The following is an 18,770-nucleotide window of genomic DNA, read 5'->3' as shown; positions in this document are numbered from 1 at the left end:
GATCAAAAACAAGTATGTACGCCATTTAACAGGCCTGGGATTTCTTGTATCGATCAGTTTCTCCATAGACAATCCGTGTGTGAGTGCACGCACACAGTAAATGAAAAATTGTTCTAGTGGAAACTGTATGGACAGTGGGCATCCCTACTATTACCCCCACGACCCATTATTCAAAATCGCGACTGTGATTTGTTGAAAGCAGCGATCACGTGACAGACCATAATTAGCGATAAAGTGGCAAGGGCAACAAACTTTATGTTCTATCATCACAGCGCACAGCAAAGCGCGCAGTAGGTCTACACCTGCTTATGTAGGGGAGAATGGAATGGCAGGGGTGTGTTATTGTATGTGCATACCTGCTTATAGGGGAGACTGGAATGTTAGGTTGTGTTATTGGAATGTGCATACGCTTTGGCTACGCGTAGGCGCTCCACCTTGAGGTAAACAACTTGAAATATTTGGGCAAAAAAAATGATATTTTCTCTTTAAATCGCACTACTTTGTGGTAATAGAATAGAAATAAAGGGTGCAGCATTATCCTTTACGCATAAATAATGTGTCCTCGGCAGTAAAAGCGTTTAAATAATGGGTTCGCTGCGCCTCCCCATTATTTACGTTTTACTGCCTCGACACATTATTTTCGGTAATGGATAATGCTGCACCCTTTATTTCTTAAATAATGGGTAAACATGGGTTGACAGTCAAGAAATAAACATATTGCAAGATGTGGATGTGTGCTGTTCATTAAGGTACATTTTGTCACTATCAACCCATGTTGCACTAGATAGCAAATCAGTACAGAAAATTGAAATGGGAGAAATGCATTTCATGTTGAGACTTAACTGGCTAAACATGGGTTGACAGTCAAGAAATAAACATATTGCAAGATGTGGATGTGTGCTGTTCATTAAGGTACATTTTGTCACTATTGACCCATGTTGCACTAGATTGCAAATCAGTACAGAAAATTGAAATGGGAGAAATGCATTTCATGTTGAGACTTAACTGGCTAATCGTGGGTTGACAGTCAAGAAATAAACATTTTGCAAGATGTGGATGTGATCTGTTCAGTGAGGTACATTTTGTCACTATCAACCCATGTTGCACTAGATAGGATGTGCTCTGTTACATTGTACAGGCTCCCTTCGTTTTCATGTTGAGACTTAACTGGCTAATTGTGGGTTGACAGTCAAGAAATAAACATATTGCAAGATGTGGATGTGATCTGTTCATTAAGGTACATTTTGTCACTATCAACCCATGTTGCACTAGATAGGATGTGCTCTGTTACATTGTACAGGCTCCCTTCGTTTTCATGTTGAGACTTAACTGGCTAATTGTGGGTTGACAGTCAAGAAATAAACATATTGCAAGATGTGGATGTGATCTGTTCAGTGAGGTACATTTCGTCACTATCAACCCATGTTGCACTAGATAGGATGTGCTCTGTTACATTGTACAGGCTCCCTTCGTTTTCATGTTGAGACTTAACTGGCTAATCGTGGGTTGACAGTCAAGAAATAAACATATTGCAAGATGTGGATGTGTGCTGTTCATTAAGGTACATTTTGTCACTATTGACCCATGTTGCACTAGATTGCAAATCAGTACAGAAAATTGAAATGGGAGAAATGCATTTCATGTTGAGACTTAACTGGCTAATCATGGGTTGACAGTCAAGAAATAAACATTTTGCAAGATGTGGATGTGTGCTGTTCATTAAGGTACATTTTGTCACTATCAACCCATGTTGCACTAGATAGGATGTGCTCTGTTACATTGTACAGGCTCCCTTCGTTTTCATGTTGAGACTTAACTGGCTAATTGTGGGTTGACAGTCAAGAATAGATGTGCTCTGTTACATTGTACAGGCTCCCTTCGTTTTCATGTTGAGACTTAACTGGCTAATTGTGGGTTGACAGTCAAGAAATAAACATTTTGCAAGATGTGGATGTGTGCTGTTCATTAAGGTACATTTTGTCACTATTGACCCATGTTGCACTAGATTGCAAATCAGTACAGAAAATTGAAATGGGAGAAATGCATTTCATGTTGAGACTTAACTGGCTAATCATGGGTTGACAGTCAAGAAATAAACATTTTGCAAGATGTGGATGTGATCTGTTCATTAAGGTACATTTTGTCACTATCAACCCATGTTGCACTAGATAGGATGTGCTCTGTTACATTGTACAGGCTCCCTTCGTTTTCATGTTGAGACTTAACTGGCTAATTGTGGGTTGACAGTCAAGAAATAAACATTTTGCAAGATGTGGATGTGATCTGTTCAGTGAGGTACATTTTGTCACTATCAACCCATGTTGCACTAGATAGGATGTGCTCTGTTACATTGTACAGGCTCCCTTCGTTTTCATGTTGAGACTTAACTGGCTAATTGTGGGTTGACAGTCAAGAAATAAACATTTTGCAAGATGTGGATGTGATCTGTTCAGTGAGGTACATTTTGTCACTATCAACCCATGTTGCACTAGATAGGATGTGCTCTGTTACATTGTACAGGCTCCCTTCGTTTTCATGTTGAGACTTAACTGGCTAATCGTGGGTTGACAGTCAAGAAATAAACATATTGCAAGATGTGGATGTGTGCTGTTCATTAAGGTACATTTTGTCACTATTGACCCATGTTGCACTAGATTGCAAATCAGTACAGAAAATTGAAATGGGAGAAATGCATTTCATGTTGAGACTTAACTGGCTAATCATGGGTTGACAGTCAAGAAATAAACATTTTGCAAGATGTGGATGTGTGCTGTTCATTAAGGTACATTTTGTCACTATCAACCCATGTTGCACTAGATAGGATGTGCTCTGTTACATTGTACAGGCTCCCTTCGTTTTCATGTTGAGACTTAACTGGCTAATTGTGGGTTGACAGTCAAGAATAGATGTGCTCTGTTACATTGTACAGGCTCCCTTCGCTTTTTTCATGTTGAGACTTAACTGGCTAATTGTGGGTTGACAGTCAAGAAATAAACATTTTGCAAGATGTGGATGTGTGCTGTTCATTAAGGTACATTTTGTCACTATTGACCCATGTTGCACTAGATTGCAAATCAGTACAGAAAATTGAAATGGGAGAAATGCATTTCATGTTGAGACTTAACTGGCTAATCATGGGTTGACAGTCAAGAAATAAACATATTGCAAGATGTGGATGTGATCTGTTCATTAAGGTACATTTTGTCACTATCAACCCATGTTGCACTAGATAGGATGTGCTCTGTTACATTGTACAGGCTCCCTTCGTTTTCATGTTGAGACTTAACTGGCTAATCATGGGTTGACAGTCAAGAAATAAACATATTGCAAGATGTGGATGTGCTCTGTTCATTAAGGTACTTTTTGTCACTATCAACCCATGTTGCACTAGATAGCAAACCAGTACAGAAAATTGAAATTGAAGATTAATGTATTGTGGAAAGTGCAAGATATCTTCTCCGATGTGACCTCATCTCGTAGCGGAGCTTTTCATGATCATGTTTGCGGTTTATTCCGTAAATGTATTGGATTTAATTTCTTATTTAAAATATTGCACTTTTCTCCAATACATGAAGAAGTAATTCAATGGTCTTTCTCAACACTCAACAAGTCTGGAGGGTACATTGGTATTCGCCAGCGAAGTGGTTCCATATCGTCTTGTATTAAAACTGGATCACACACCTTTGGGAATTGGTAGTACATGCCATAGACTTTGTGTTGCGATCATTTCGATCATGGTGCAGAACTCAAAAGCGTGATCTAGTTGACATAGTGATAATCAGATTACATGCAACACTTCGCTGGTGAATTGTCTGTATTCTGTGCGTGTAATATTATTGTATTGTTTTATTTCACAACAAAATAAATAAAATAAAAAGCTTGTCTTTTCGGGCATGAAATACAAAAAGACTAATTGGATTTGATTTGTTTTTTTTCCTGCAGTTGAATTTCCACTTAATGTTAGGATACACCTGCTGGACAAGATGTCTGAAATTGAGTAAGTAAACAATGAATACCAACATCAGTACAACACTAAGCATTTTTTATTGCAATTTTGTGCTACAGCATTTTTTTTTTGATGGGGTGCAAAATGTGATTTTAAAAGCTGCCGGCCTGTAGTCTATATATCTACCTCAAGTCACCAGCACTAGCTTTGAAGTTTAGCGTGTTCTGTGTTAGCTTAGCGTTACTAGGTGCATGTACATACTTTTACGCACGCGACCAACATGACGCATATGTACACGCAAAAAAACACGCTAAGCTAATGCAGGACACGCTGAAGCTAGTGCCGGTGACTTGAGGTAGATATACAGACTATAGTCTTATGAGACCCAAGTTTTCTCTTGTGACTTTTCTGCAGCGGAAACAGTTAAGCTGCTGTAGAAGATGCTGCTGATTTAGCGCTATGTCTGTAGCAATTGAACATATCCCGCAAGACTTTCGTGTATAGACCACTTGACATCATTGTTTATCAACAAAGGCGAGAGGGACTCGTCTATCGATATACTCAAACGAACCGCTACACTGTTCAATGGCTTTCTTGTACTATATGAAATGTGGTGGGCAATTTAAAATGCATGTGCCCTGAGCAAACTACGATGCGTATGCACATTGCAGGGCAAAGAACAATGGAAATTGCCATAATTCGCGCGCATAATGCCAGCAATGATGTCACATGTCAAGTAGTCTATAGCCTGGTCTAGGGTCTCCTTTCTCAAAATAAAGAAGCAAAAAACAATAAAAAATGTCAGAAAATGCACTTAATAAAACTTTGCAACAATTATGCCCGAGACAGTGGCCTAGCTATGAGTTGTGGCGCCTGGCGCCAAGGATACATAATGATCCACGCGCGAACATTTGGTTAAAATGAAGTTCAGTGAATTTAGTTAAATGATAACATACCATGCTATTTATGTTTTGCAGACACAGACTGGCTGCGGGAACAAGCGAGAAGATCCAGCTTTCCTCATTAGTTTCGGGATTCCAAATTGCCAGGGACATGGTCGTAGCAGCAGCTGACTGATGGTGCACACAAATGGATGTAAGATCGTAGTTTTGAGGAGGCGTCCAGTCCATGCTGCGAATGTTCTTACAAATAGAGGATTCCTCCAATTCCACACTGAAGTTCCAGAAGCATAATTTATCAGTGCTGTCATTGAAATTGTTTTCATAACATGTCGACTTAAAAGTATGTCCATGACTGGGTCGAGACTGTCAATGAAGTTGAATAAACAATCCTATATATCACAGTAGATGCATATTCTGGCAGGAAGTGAATGAGCTTAGTGAAAATGGCGATCAGTACGATGAACAACGGTCACATATTTAAACAAAAATCACACTTTGAATAGTTTTACCACTATTTCATAACTACCATGTATCATAAATAATGTTGATAAATGTTGTAATCCAAATTTTATGTTGACATCAACTTTTTCATCATAATTACATGTCGATGACAGCACTACGCATACAGTATGTAAGAGATAATAGGTGTACCTGGTTAGGCGACCAAATCAAATCTGGTTGCAGTTATCATTGTGAAACGGTAGTGTGGCAAAGCCTCTCATATTTCGAATCCAGGGTAGTCCCCAGCAAGCATGTGGTTGAAATACGATAGGTGTGCGTAAAGGCTCGTGAAACGTCAGATGAAAACATGAATTGGTAAAAAAAAAATTAGAAATTGCTCTGTAAAATTAACCAAGCTCAGACTCGCAGACATTTTGGCAGCCCCATACCTCTTCATTTATCTCTGTGGTCCACAAACATTCCAACTTTCATGCTACACAATTTTATTCCTTAATGCATCATCGTCGCTACACTCGGTCGATTATCTCACTGTGGATGACGCCATTGACACTCAATCTCAATATTGTTTCCTTTTATTCGAGAAGCACTGGTCAATCAGCATGCAGTCAGACAGGGTTGAATGGGACCCGTGTTTATGTTACTCATTAGTTTAAGTATTCGTGCAACGCAAGTACACAGGATAATTCATGCCTAGTTAAAAACCTGTGGAAGTGGGAATGGCCAAATCGTGATCACTTTTGAGAGGTAAATTTCGGTGTTTTTGATCGGAGGCCACTCTCATCCTTGCTCTAAAGGGCATTCAAATCCCCAATTACACCCTGGCATAAACAAGCTAGAATACAGGAGCTTTGGTGGGCACTGCCCCCTCAACCCCCGCAAGGGGCCTAAAGTCCGCTGGACCCACTCGATTTCGACTTGGTCGCTTTGCCCTCTCAAAAAAAATTGGCTCGGTGGAGTCAACATTTCTTGAATTGCAATTTTCACATCTCTTCCTTGCAATTTACTGATCTGTTCTGTTTTGTTAAGAAGTTTCATAAAAGCTGCTGCCTCACTATTAGTAGGCATGTCCACTAAAAATTGAAGTACTTTTAAATTGATTCAGACCTAACTTATTGGATGGGAATTGATGAAAGAAACATTTTGGCGTTTAAATAATCTTAATCGGACGTTTCATTCCAGAGATATGGCCTTTCGAGTGTCACGGTTTTATATAGGGCTGCTAGAACATGTTAAAAAGTTAAAGTCCAAAAGGAATACTAACAGAAAGTGCAACTTTAAGGTACTTTTTCTTAATGTATTTATTAACTATCTTATCTGGAACATTATATTTGCTTATAACAACATGAAAATAAGATCATCCTGAAAATTTAATCGATTTTGTTGACATACAACAAAAACTATAAGACCTCAAAACCCATGGTTTGTTTGTTGAAACCTCAAGCATGATCATAGATGGCCGCCATGGAAAATATCTCCATAGAGGAGATGAACAATAAGTGCATTATTTCAAATGAAAAGCGGTAGTCTTAAACATTGTTCAATCTTTTAAGGTCAGCACATTTTATCTTCAAAAATTATTATATTTCATCATGGCATAAGTTTGGTAACATTAATCACTACCAATTTTGAGAAATTTGCTCAACTCAAAGGTTATCTTTACTACATTGAGCAATACACTGTGTGCATGGAAGCCATGATGGTCCCCGGTTTTTATACTCCCTATGAAATGGACATGGTAGTGAGAAGTGCACGGGAAGTGCATGATTTGAGATGGGCATGGTAGGCTTAAACATTCTTAAATTTCTTAACATCCTACACATTTTGTCTTCATAAATAGTTAAATTTTATGAGTATGTAAGTTTGCTTGTCTGATTCACTCCAAATTCGGAGATAATTGCGTTTGAACACCTGATGCACGGAATGGTGTCACTTCAACCTGTTGTAGTTCTCATCTCATTAAATTTTTCATTAAAAAAGTTGATCTCTTCATGCAGGAAGGTCCTCTCTATTTACTGACCAAACAGGAAAAAGTTTGGTGAATGTTTTCTGGTGGAATCAGGAATTTCTTGAAACCCCCTGATATAGGCCTACATTTGGATCAAAACAAGTATGTACGCCATTTAACATGCCTGGGATTTCTTGTATCGATCAGTTTCTCCATAGACAATACGTGTGTGAGTGCACGCACACAGTAAATGAAAAATCGTTCTAGTGGAAACTGTATTGAGAGTGGGCATCCCTACTATTAGCTCTTTCGTGTTCTGAGGTGTTCAAACTCTAGTCTTTCTAGTCTTCTGTGTGTACCATGAGTGACAAACATTTTCTTGAGTGCTCTATGGCTGTTGAACGAGTTATTTTCAAATGTTGGTATCTCTGAAATAGCCGAATGTACAGAAAGTGTATGCTACAGTGGTGCTTATGATTCATGTCTAAAAGCAGTATGAGAACTACAGTCTCATCATAAAATCCAAAAGTGGTCTCACAGTAAAAGTTTATTGTGATATATTAACATGAACCGCATATTGTATACTGCCCAAGACCAACATGACTAAGAATATTGATCCTCCATTTGAAAAGCTCGCCAATAAATGTAAGTGCATATTTAAGACATTCTACATTAGTGACGAGGATGGGATTTCATGACGACATGCACTTCCAAAAACTCAACTTGCATCAAATTTGCCAGCTACTGTGTTGGATTTAACAGCAGATCCTGCCTGAAATGAAGTGCTTCCACAGTCTTGCTGACATTCTCCTGCTTTTGTGTGATCACGACGATCTACAAACATTTCGGATCCATTGTCACCATGACTTATGGAACTTTTCTTCCTTTACCAGGCCAAAGTTTGTATCCATACTGATGAATAAATCACCATCTTGCTTTGGGCATGCAGGACGGTGAGACCCGTCATCCACATCTGTGTAAAAACAATTCAATGTCTTTGTTTGGTAATGATAATGCCTAAACTCCCCCATAGGCTCTCCACCCAATCTCCTATACATGGTTTCACACGGTTTTACGGTCAGGATGTTTGCCTAACGAAGAGTTTGGCATATACATGATCAAATTAAGCAATTGTACATGAAACGCTGTCTGAGGCTCTTTGGTTGTAGCAGGCCCACAGTCTATGCCGTAGAACTGTCACACATTCCTCGTCACACTGGCAAATGTTTACTTGTATTAAGTTTACACGGCCAAAAGAGACGGCCATTGGTGTTATACACTTGGATTCCATTTCCATATGTTTTTGTGTTTGGCAAGTGTGATCAGATCTTACTAATCGTATTTCAAGCTGAAAGTCTCAGTAACATTGTTCACTGTGCATCTGCAGTACTGTTCCTGTGGAAACACAAAAATCACTGTCAGTGTCGATAAACATGTTTAACTCCTTTTCTACGCACTGTATGAAGAAATCCCCTGCATCTGGGAATAAGTTTTGACATAATTCTGTTCTCTGCGTCACTACGATCAAAGTGATCGCAACACAGTCTATAGCATGTACTACCAATTCCAAAAGGTGCATTTTCCAGTTACCAAGGAGTTATGTAACCACTTTGCTGGCGAATTAGCAGTATCCTTATCACATACAAATATCACATCATTATGACCCAATGCCATGATATTCACTAAATGCGACTAAAAAGCACTTTTAAGTTTTAAAACTTACCTGGTACGGCTCACGTATTATGCAGTGATTCATAAGGATCATCCAGTCCAAGGCATTTTTTGCTCGTACATTTTGCTACAAAACAAAATAAAAAACAAATAAACTAACACTGATGTTGCACAAGAACAACAAACATTGATGGTGCCTTATTATTTCCATGACATCTCAGCCCATTAATAACAATATATTAAAATATCGCTGAATTTTAACCTTTTGGGCACCAGAAACAAATATGTTCAATCTTTGGATCGACCGTCGATGCTGCTTATTTTAATGAATTATCAACTAATTAATCAGAATTAACGCTAAATTTATATTGGGTCAATATCACTACAAGCATAAATTACTATTTTATTACGATTAAAAATAGTAAATTAATTGATTTCATAAATAATAAGGATCGACCAAGCATCGATGGTCGATCGAAAGATCAAACTAATTTGTATCGATTACCTTACAATGATGACAATATTATCTGATGTGACAGCCAGGTACCAAGGTGCCACCTACAAGCTGTGCAGATGTTGACAGTCCAAATTGTTATTACAACACGCCTTATGGGTATCGAGGGTCAGTATATGAAACCTTGCATGCAACTCGAGCCCCCAGAAATAATAGCAGCCCGATACTGTGTCAGCTCTCTCAATTGATAACTGTTTATACACCTTCATGGTAGCATGGAAGAAAGAGATGAGAAGGAACCACAACGACTTGATCGGCCAAGTTTTAATCCGCTTATCTATTGGACGCATGAAAAGAAAAGCTATCAATGGTACTTACTTTCATGTATGATCCATTTACCGCGATCGATGCTTGGCGAAATCATTACTGGAAAAAAACTATAACAAACCCATCCAAGAACAAACAAACGCTACCCAGAAGTAAGATTATGGAATTTAACTGATGCTCTGAACATGTATAGTAGCTTTGTTTTGGGATCTACAGTCAAACTGTTTTCTTGATCGTGTTGTGTAGAAAATGTCCTTGAACACATCGAAACGGTCATCAAAATCGGCCGTTTTTTTGCTGAGTTTCATCTTTAGCAAATAAGGTAAGATTTTGGTGACTTTTTCGATGAAAAATAGATGCAAAATGTTCTTAAATAATGCACAATGTTCGGTTGAGTCCGTACATGAAACCTGTTTAATTTAATAGTTTATATGTGTATAATCGTAACTAGCTAACTCGTTTCAGTGCCAAAGACTGCCAACTCTGAGAAAAAAGTCATCAAAGTTCGGGAAAATTGGGCGAAATGGAAGAAAAAGATGTAGGCCATCAATGACCGCTGATCACGTCACCAGAGAAAATCCTATAGAGTGCTTGCACGGAAGGTCATTAGTTCAAATCATCCTTCAGACACGCTCCAGAAGACATGCAAATACATGGAGTACAATACCAATCACCTATTTAGCGCGGGGTATTGATCAAAGTAAATCCTCATGAATAACAATGTCAATTAAATGTCGGTAAAGGGAGTGGACAAAGTGAATGCGTTCGTTGTGGTTCCTTATCTCTTTCTTCCATGATGGTAGCAAGTCTTGTGTTCACTTGAACCTCCCTTCTGCTTTTTAGTCTTCATCTACACATAAATGATGACATTATCATCGGATGGATCAGACATGATGGAAAGTAGCACAGTTAAGTGAGCTCATTGCCTCCACACCTTCACACATCCCATGCATTGTGATGTGATGTGACAGCATGTCGCTGTGTTCACCTAAATCTCACTTCTGATTTTGTCTTCATCTTCATATACATGATGACATTATCATCCAATGGATCAGGCATGATGGAAAGTAGCACAGTTCAGTGAGCTCATTGCCTCCACTTTCCACACCTTCACACATCCCATGCATTGTGATGTGATGTGACAGCAAGTCTTGTGTTCACCTAAATCTCCTTTCTGCTTTAGCGTTCATTTCCACATACATGATGACATAATCATCCAATGGATCAGGCATGACGGAAAGTAGCAGTTTTCAGTGAGCTCATTGCCTCATGCCGCCATCTGATGTGACAGCATGTCGGATGTGTTCACCTAAACCTCATTCATCTACACATACATGATGATGATTGATGACAGTATCATCTGATGTAACAGCCAGGCAGCACAGCTCCCTGCATTTACTGTATGTAACTTAATACATCCATGTATGATGTGACAGCTAAGCACAAGGATGTCGGCTAAGAGCTGTGACACTCTAAATTTAATACAAAAACAACACTTGATTGTGTAATGTCAGCATTTGCAGCCTTTGTGTAGTGTTGTGTCTTGTTGATCTCAGAATTAATTATATTATCATCTTATGTTACTGATAAGCAATTGTGATATTGCCCTTGCAGATATCACCACAATGGTATTTTGTACCTTGTTACCCCTAGCTCTCAGAAATGATGACAATGTTAGGCCAAAAAAAAATTGTTTGTTTGTCCACGTCCGACCGACTGTGTACTCTGGTCCCGACGTGTCTTTTTTTTAATTTTTAATTTGCGTTGAATGTGCTAGTAAAACAGTGGTTAGTATAAATTTAAAGAAAGAAAATGTAAAGAAAATGAACAGTATAACATGCAGAACCATCTCAAGAGTTAAACCAGTAAAGTGCTGTGTGTTTTACCTATTACTTATTTACCAGTCTTCAAATTGTCAGTTTCAAGTGCAATATCTGTAAAAAAAAAAAAAAAATCTGACCCAACTGTTTCATAAGCCTCTATGGACAAACAAACCTTTTTTTTTTTCCTTATTGTGATGCTGCGATCTAATACTTTTGGCGCTATCCTTATCACATACAAATATCACATCATTATGACGTCACACCTTGTGTGTATCTCAATGTCGTGATATTGAACATTGTGTTGTATTGTGCCATGCTGATTGACTATTGTTACTCTAACAATTGAAATAGTAACATAATTATCTGGTTATATGACCTCATGTCCTCTTGCATCTGTGCAAATGTTGACACTTTTGTTCATTCTGGTCGTAGTGTGACCCATTGCCTAGAAATGATGGCAATATTATCACATCATTATGACCAATGCCCCTGTCACAACTAATGCTCAGAAATGATGACAATATTATCTGATGTGACAGCCATGTACCAAGGTGCCACCTATAAGCCATGTTGATATTGGCGCTATCCTTATCACATACAAATATCACATCATTATGACGTCGCAGCTCTCTGAAATGATGACAATATTATCTGATGTGACAGCCAGGTACCGAGGTGCCACCTTTAAGCCATGTCGATATTGGTGCTATCCTTATCACATACAAATATCACATCATTATGACGTTGCAGCTCTCTGAAATGATGACAATATTATCTGATGTGACAGCCAGGTACCCGATATTGGCGCTATCCTTATCACATACAAATATCACATCATTATGACGTTGCAGCTCTCTGAAATGATGACAATATTATCTGATGTGACAGCCATGTACCAAGGTGCCACCTATAAGCCATGTCGATATTGGCGCTATCCTTATCACATACAAATATCACATCATTATGACGTTGCAGCTCTCTGAAATGATGACAATATTATCTGATGTGTCAGCCATGTACCAAGGTGCCACCTATAAGCCATATCGATATTAGCGCTATCCTTATCACATACAAATATCACATCATTATGACGTCGCAGCTCTCAGAAATGATGACAATATTATCTGATGTGACAGCCATGTACCAAGGTGCCACCTATAAGCCATGTCGATATTGGCACTATCCTTATCACATACAAATATCACATCATTATGACCAATGCCCCTGTCACAACTAATGCTCAGAAATGATGACAATATTATCTGATGTGACAGCCATGTACCAAGGTGCCACCTATAAGCCATGTCGATATTGGTGCTATTCTTATCACATACAAATATCACATCATTATGACGTCACATGTTTTGTGCATCTCATGTCATGATATTGAACCTTGTGTTGTATTGTGCCATGTTGATCGACTATTGTTACAGTAGTGTTCAGAAGTAAGCCAACCTCATTGTCATCTGCATCTTTGTTGACCCTCCAAATTGAAAAACATGTTTGTCCTGCATCAATGAGTGTCCGATGTATTTACTTCTTACATCTACTATACCAGCAATTGCATCCTGATCCATGTGTATCCATGGTGACAGCCATCTTATAAGGCTGTTTGTTTCACTGGGTTTTAAACGAGTCCCACCACCACTGTGTATTTGCTTCACATATCTACCAGCAATTGTCATAATACAGGGGGAGTATGGGTTTCAAAATGTTTAACCCTGACCAATTACATTTGAAAAACAAAATCTTTTACAGGGGTAGTGTGGATTCAACTGAATAGCCCATTGCACATGTATCAGCAGTAGATTGTATGCTGCATCTATGCATACCCATGATGACATCTGATGTGACTCCTGACATCGTGTACACCTCCACATGTTCTTATCATCTGATGTTGATGTGTTCACCTGAACCCCCTTTCTGCTCACTCAAAAGTTGATGTGTGTATCTACGCATATATGATGACAGTATCATCTGACTTTCTTCATCCACCTACACGTTCACACATCCAATGCATGATGTCATTTGATATGACAGCATAGTGCATGTGAACCTCCTTTCCAGGGCTTGAATAAGGATTTCAGATCCAGGAGCAATTTTGGGTGTTTTTTGTGTAAATATTGCCCATGGTCTATACAAATACACACAGTTCTGTTTCAGAACCAAGGGCATTTGACCTTTTAGCAGGGGTAAATTTGCCCCTTGCTCCTGCTTATTTCAAGCCCTGCTCCTTTCTGCTTTAGTCTTCATGTAAGCATATATGATGACAATATCATCTGATCTAACAAGACAATAAGGCGGTATGCTTTGCCTCGTACATCTTCAAGCCTCCATGATGACGTCATCTGATACGACGGCTTTGGGTCCACCTTAGTGTAGGTGTATCCCATCACCTGTGTGTTTACTTATGTATTTACTCTGATGACATCTCCCTGCTGTTACAGTGTACATCTTCATACATCCATTCATGATATCCAGGAGTAGATGATTTATTCTTCTTAGTAGGAGGGCGAGGACCTGTTTTACCAGAGCCACCAGCTGTACTCATTGTAGGAGGACGAGAAGAACCCGATTTGACAGAACCATCAGCTCTAGTCTTTTATGCCTCCACCGCTTGAGGCATACTGTTTTGCAATGTCCGTGCTTCCGTCCATCCGTGCTTCCGCCCGGATGCTATATCTTGGGCATGGATGGGCGGATTGACTTCAGATTTTCAGGATAGGTGGGTCATGGTCAGAAACTCTGGCTACTTATTTTTGGGTGAGGTTCAAGGTCATATACTGAGGTTTGAGGTCGGGGGCCCATTTTCCTTATTTACCTCTTTTCTCGGAGACTAGGAGTCACACGTTCCTCAAACTTGGTGGGTGGGTGCATCTTGACCCCAGGCAGAACAAGTTTGTATTGGTTAGTGGGTCAAGGTCATCTGAGGTCATGCAGGGGTCATTTGAGGTCAAATTAGCAAAAACTGTCGTATGGCCATGAAACTTAGGTACAGTCAACATTTACAGCAAAAATTTTTGAAGGTCATTTTGGGGTCATCTGGGGTCACCCAGGGGTCATCTGAGGTCAAATTAGTAAAGACTGTCGCATGGCCATGAAACTTGGTGGGTACAGTTAATATTTAGAGCCTAATTTTTGGAAGATCATTTTGGGGTCATCCAGGGTCATCTGAGGTCAAATTAGTAAAAACTGTTGTATGGGCATGAAATTTGGTGGGTAAAGTCAACATTTAGAGCCAAATTTTTGGAAGGTCATTTCACGGTCATCGGAGGTCATCCAGGGGTCATCTGAGGTCAAATTAGTAAAAACTTGGATGGGCATGAAACTTGGTGGGGACAGTCAACATTTAGAGCCAAATTTTTTGGAAGGTCATTTTGGGGTCACCAGGGTCATCTGAGGTCAAATTAGTAAAAACTGTTGTATGGGCATGAAATTTGGTGGGTAAAGTCAACATTTAGAGCCAAATTTTTGGAAGGTCATTTCAGGGTCATCGGAGGTCATCCAGGGGTCATCTGAGGTCAAATTAGTAAAAACTTGGATGGGCATGAAACTTGGTGGGTACAGTCAACATTTAGAGCCAAATTTTTGGAAGGTCATTTTGGGGTCATCGGAGGTCATCCAGGGGTCATCTGAGGTCAAATTAGTAAAAACTTGGATGGGCATGAAACTTGGTGGGTACAGTCAACATTTAGAGCCAAATTTTTGGAAGGTCATTTTGGGGTCACCAGGGGTCATCTGAGTTCAAATTAGTAAAAACTATCATATGGGCATGAAACTTGGTGAGTACAGTCAACATTTAGAGCCACATTTTTAGGAGGTCGTCCGGGGTCACCCAGGAGTCATTGGAAGGTTGTTTTGGGGTCATCCAGGTGTCATCTAAGGTCAAATTCAGTCTCCTCTTTTAGGCTTGAAGCTTTGTATAAACTTGTGAGTGCCACATCGCTCCCTAGGTGGAGGCATCACGGTCGACGCTGTGCGTCGAAAACCGCAACATTCGAGAACCGCGGTCCATCTAGTTCTTCTTAGCATCAAGTAGAGGAGCAGATTTCGCCACTGCCTTCTGTGGCGGGGCGGCAACTGTGTGGAAGGATCTTTTTTCCGAGTCGTTTGTCTATTCGCAGATGACGGATCAAGTATCGGTGATTTGTCAGGCTGAATGAGCGAATGTGTGTTGGTTTTGGTAGCCGGCAGGGTGCACTCGTCTTGGGAGCTGGCTCTTCACTCTGGCTATCATCATCAGACAAATGGGTTTTTACTTCGGCCACCTCCTTCTGCACGGTCTCCAAGGCTGCCGCCTCCTTTCCTTTAGAGATATACCCCTACACTTGCAGAAGGTGATCTAATAATTCCGAGTTGAATTCAAATTGTAAAAATACAATTCCTTTTGAACTGAACATGAGCAGCTTTCTTTCACCGCTGTGTCTGCTCTGCAGCACTCAATGGCATTTCCACTTTGCTCCTGTTCATCTAGTTCCTTATCAATGTATCCCTGTACGCTAGCCACGGCGTCGTTTATTATTGCTGAGATGTCCTTGGCAGTCATAACAGCGGTCTTGCTAGCCTGTGGCTTCATAGGCTGCCCAGTAGATGTTGATTGCTGACCATCATCACAGTGTGACATAATTAACTAGCCTGTCTGATCTGGAATACCACACCCAATTCACACAGTAGTATACCAATAACACGGTATATTTTAGTATGACTGCTTCAGTCATGGCAAAATCCATCAGTGACTTATTAACACCCTTTCTTTAGCTATCAAACTTCCGTCATCTGCATAACAAACCCCTTGCGCCATTGCACTCACGGGCTACCAATAACAAATTCAATTCTTGCATGTGTGGACTACCCTGACAGGGATGTAAATGGGCAACAATATCTATTGCCTTTTTCAGGGTTTTTGTCAGAAGTGGACTTTCATCCCTGAAATTAAAGTGTGTGTGTGCGTTTGTAAATGCCTCCAAACGAGGACCTTGATATGGATACACGCCATAAAACGAGGACACGCCTCCAAACGAGGACGTCCTCGGTTTGAAACTATGACCAAGATGACGTAAATGATGCAAATATGCATATAAGATAGCATATAAGATAGGTCCCCCATAGGAGGTATAGGACGGGTCTCAGTTGGATAGTAAGTTGTCTGGTGTGTTTGTGTGAGGTCCACGGTGTGTCGATTAAAAATGGGTGTGCAAGTCCTCGGTTAGATCCTCCTAAAGTCGAGGTCCTCGTTTGAACGTATATAGACCACTTGGCATCTGACGCCATTGCCCGGCAGTATGCGCGCGCATTATGGCAATTTCAATTGTTCTTTGCCCTGCAGTGTGCGTACACATCGTAGTCTGCTAAGGGCACGTGCATTTTAAATCGCCCGCCACATTTCATATAGTACAGGAAAGCCATTGAACAGTGTGTAGCGGCTCGTTCGAGCATATCGATAGACAGGAGTCCCTCGCCTTTGTTGATAAACAGTGATGTCAAGTGGTCTATACAAACAGGGGTGGGGGGGTGTAGACTTTCTCTAAGGGATTGTGTGAGATATTGAGAGAATATGGAAGGAGACAAAATTGATAGATTTGAATACTCCATGCCTACCCTGCATTAATTTAGAGACAAGACTCGATCAAACAGAAAAGAGACATATTTTGTTGGCGAATTTAATTTCAAAATTTTACACAAAAAATTTGTACATGACCTAAAACTAGACCAAAATTGAGGGTTTAGTTTCATGAAATGGGCTATTCCAGTCAAAATGCCTACACCCCCTATGGAAGACATGACCTTAATCTAATACACAGGGAGTGTGAATTTCAAATGGGATTACCTGAATGGTTGACTCTATTTGAAATCTACACTCCCTGTGTTGGATACAAACTGAACTGTCATGTCTTCCATAGGGGGTGTGTGGATTTCAGCTGGAATAGCCCGGTCTCACAGTCCCTTTACACAAACTACTTATTGTTAGGGGCCCAGCCTGTCAAAGGGGCTCTAAAAATCATTGAGGTCTACATACAGAGCCACAGAATGTTTCTTTTATGCATAATATGCAAATCATTTATGCATACTTTTATTAAGGGATCTGGAATGAGCGTTTCGACAGTATTTTTTGTGGGACATGAGAGCACATCAGACATATCGAATTGCATTCTGAATGTAGCAGGGAGGAAAAGCCGATGATCAATTGAAAATTTTGACCTTTCATATTGAAGATATGGATTTTTTTCCCCCAAAAGACCTAATTTTTTGGTGTTTTGGAAAAAAATCCATATCTTAAATACGAAAGGTCAAAATTTTCTATTGATCGTCGGCTTTTCATCCGACCTACATACACTTTAAGTATAAATCATCAGATTTATAAAGTTAAATTCAAGTACTGTTAAATATCTTAAATAATTTGCCATAAAATGTGTATTATATTGCAAATTTCAAAAAATCAAAATTATTTGATATCAGAAGGACATTCTTCGTATTCAGAATGAAATTCGATATGTCTGATGTGCTCTAATGTCCCACAATAAATACTGTCCAAACATTCATACCCCACCCCTTAAAGATTTCAAAAGTCCTCAAATTTGACTCTTACAGTTACAGGGTGAGAGGTCAATTTTGTCTCATCCCTTCAAAACCTTGTGTAGTGCTATGTAGACCCCTTGCCACATTTGGGCCCCCTATCTGTTGGTTAAATATTCAATTATCTTCAGGTGATAATGCACTTTGTTGAATGTGGGAAAGAGTGGACCAAAGAGAAAAGAAAACTATTGCCATTATTGTACTTCAAAAAACGATTGCCATTATTGTACTTCAAATCAAAAACAGAAGTTGTCATTGAAATATATTTTTGTATATATTGTGAAATGTTAAACTGCATCTTGTATATTGTGTACTATAAAAGAATAAATTAAAAAGAAAATATATTCAATGTTGTACTTTTGATTGTTTTTACTCCTGATTACAGAAAAAAAAAACCTTTATGTGGATTAAAAGATATTATCCTGTTTTGCAAAATGAAACCCATAGCTATATCCTAATCTTTTAGCAAGTAATAGAAGATAAAAGTCAAATTTTGATAGTTTTGTAAGCTAAGGGAAAATGGTCCAAACCATGGACTTTTGCATGGGTTCCTACAATTGCAATCACAAATAGTCTTAAGGTGGTACTACACACCCTGATAAATTTTGTGACTTTTTTCTCAAAAAATAACTACACACACTGGTATCAATATAAGTTTAATGTATAT

General features: G+C 39.3%; 1 protein-coding gene and 1 long non-coding RNA gene across 2 annotated transcripts in view; both read left to right on the top strand.

Annotated features, from left to right (window-relative positions):
• The window catches only part of LOC140168544 (replication factor C subunit 5-like), a 34,263-nt gene extending 29,157 nt beyond the window's left edge, over positions 1–5,106 (top strand). Inside the window, exons 9-10 of the mRNA XM_072191947.1 lie at positions 3,943–3,997; positions 4,924–5,106. Of these exons, the coding sequence (XP_072048048.1) occupies positions 3,943–3,997; positions 4,924–5,023 (155 nt within the window). The 3' untranslated portion in view covers positions 5,024–5,106. The remainder of the gene's footprint in view (positions 1–3,942; positions 3,998–4,923) is intronic.
• A 9,060-nt stretch (positions 5,107–14,166) lies between these two features.
• On the top strand, positions 14,167–18,445 carry LOC140168546 (uncharacterized). Its single transcript, XR_011861225.1, has 2 exons — positions 14,167–15,050; positions 15,274–18,445. It is a non-coding gene; the product is annotated as an uncharacterized lncRNA (long non-coding RNA).
• Positions 18,446–18,770: the final 325 nt, after the last annotated feature.

The sequence above is a fragment of the Amphiura filiformis genome, chromosome 13 (genome assembly GCF_039555335.1).
Source record: "Amphiura filiformis chromosome 13, Afil_fr2py, whole genome shotgun sequence".
NCBI classification, from domain to species: Eukaryota; Metazoa; Echinodermata; class Ophiuroidea; order Amphilepidida; family Amphiuridae; genus Amphiura; species Amphiura filiformis.
Note: the sequence above shows the minus strand (reverse complement) of the source record. Positions and strands in the feature narration are given on the sequence as shown.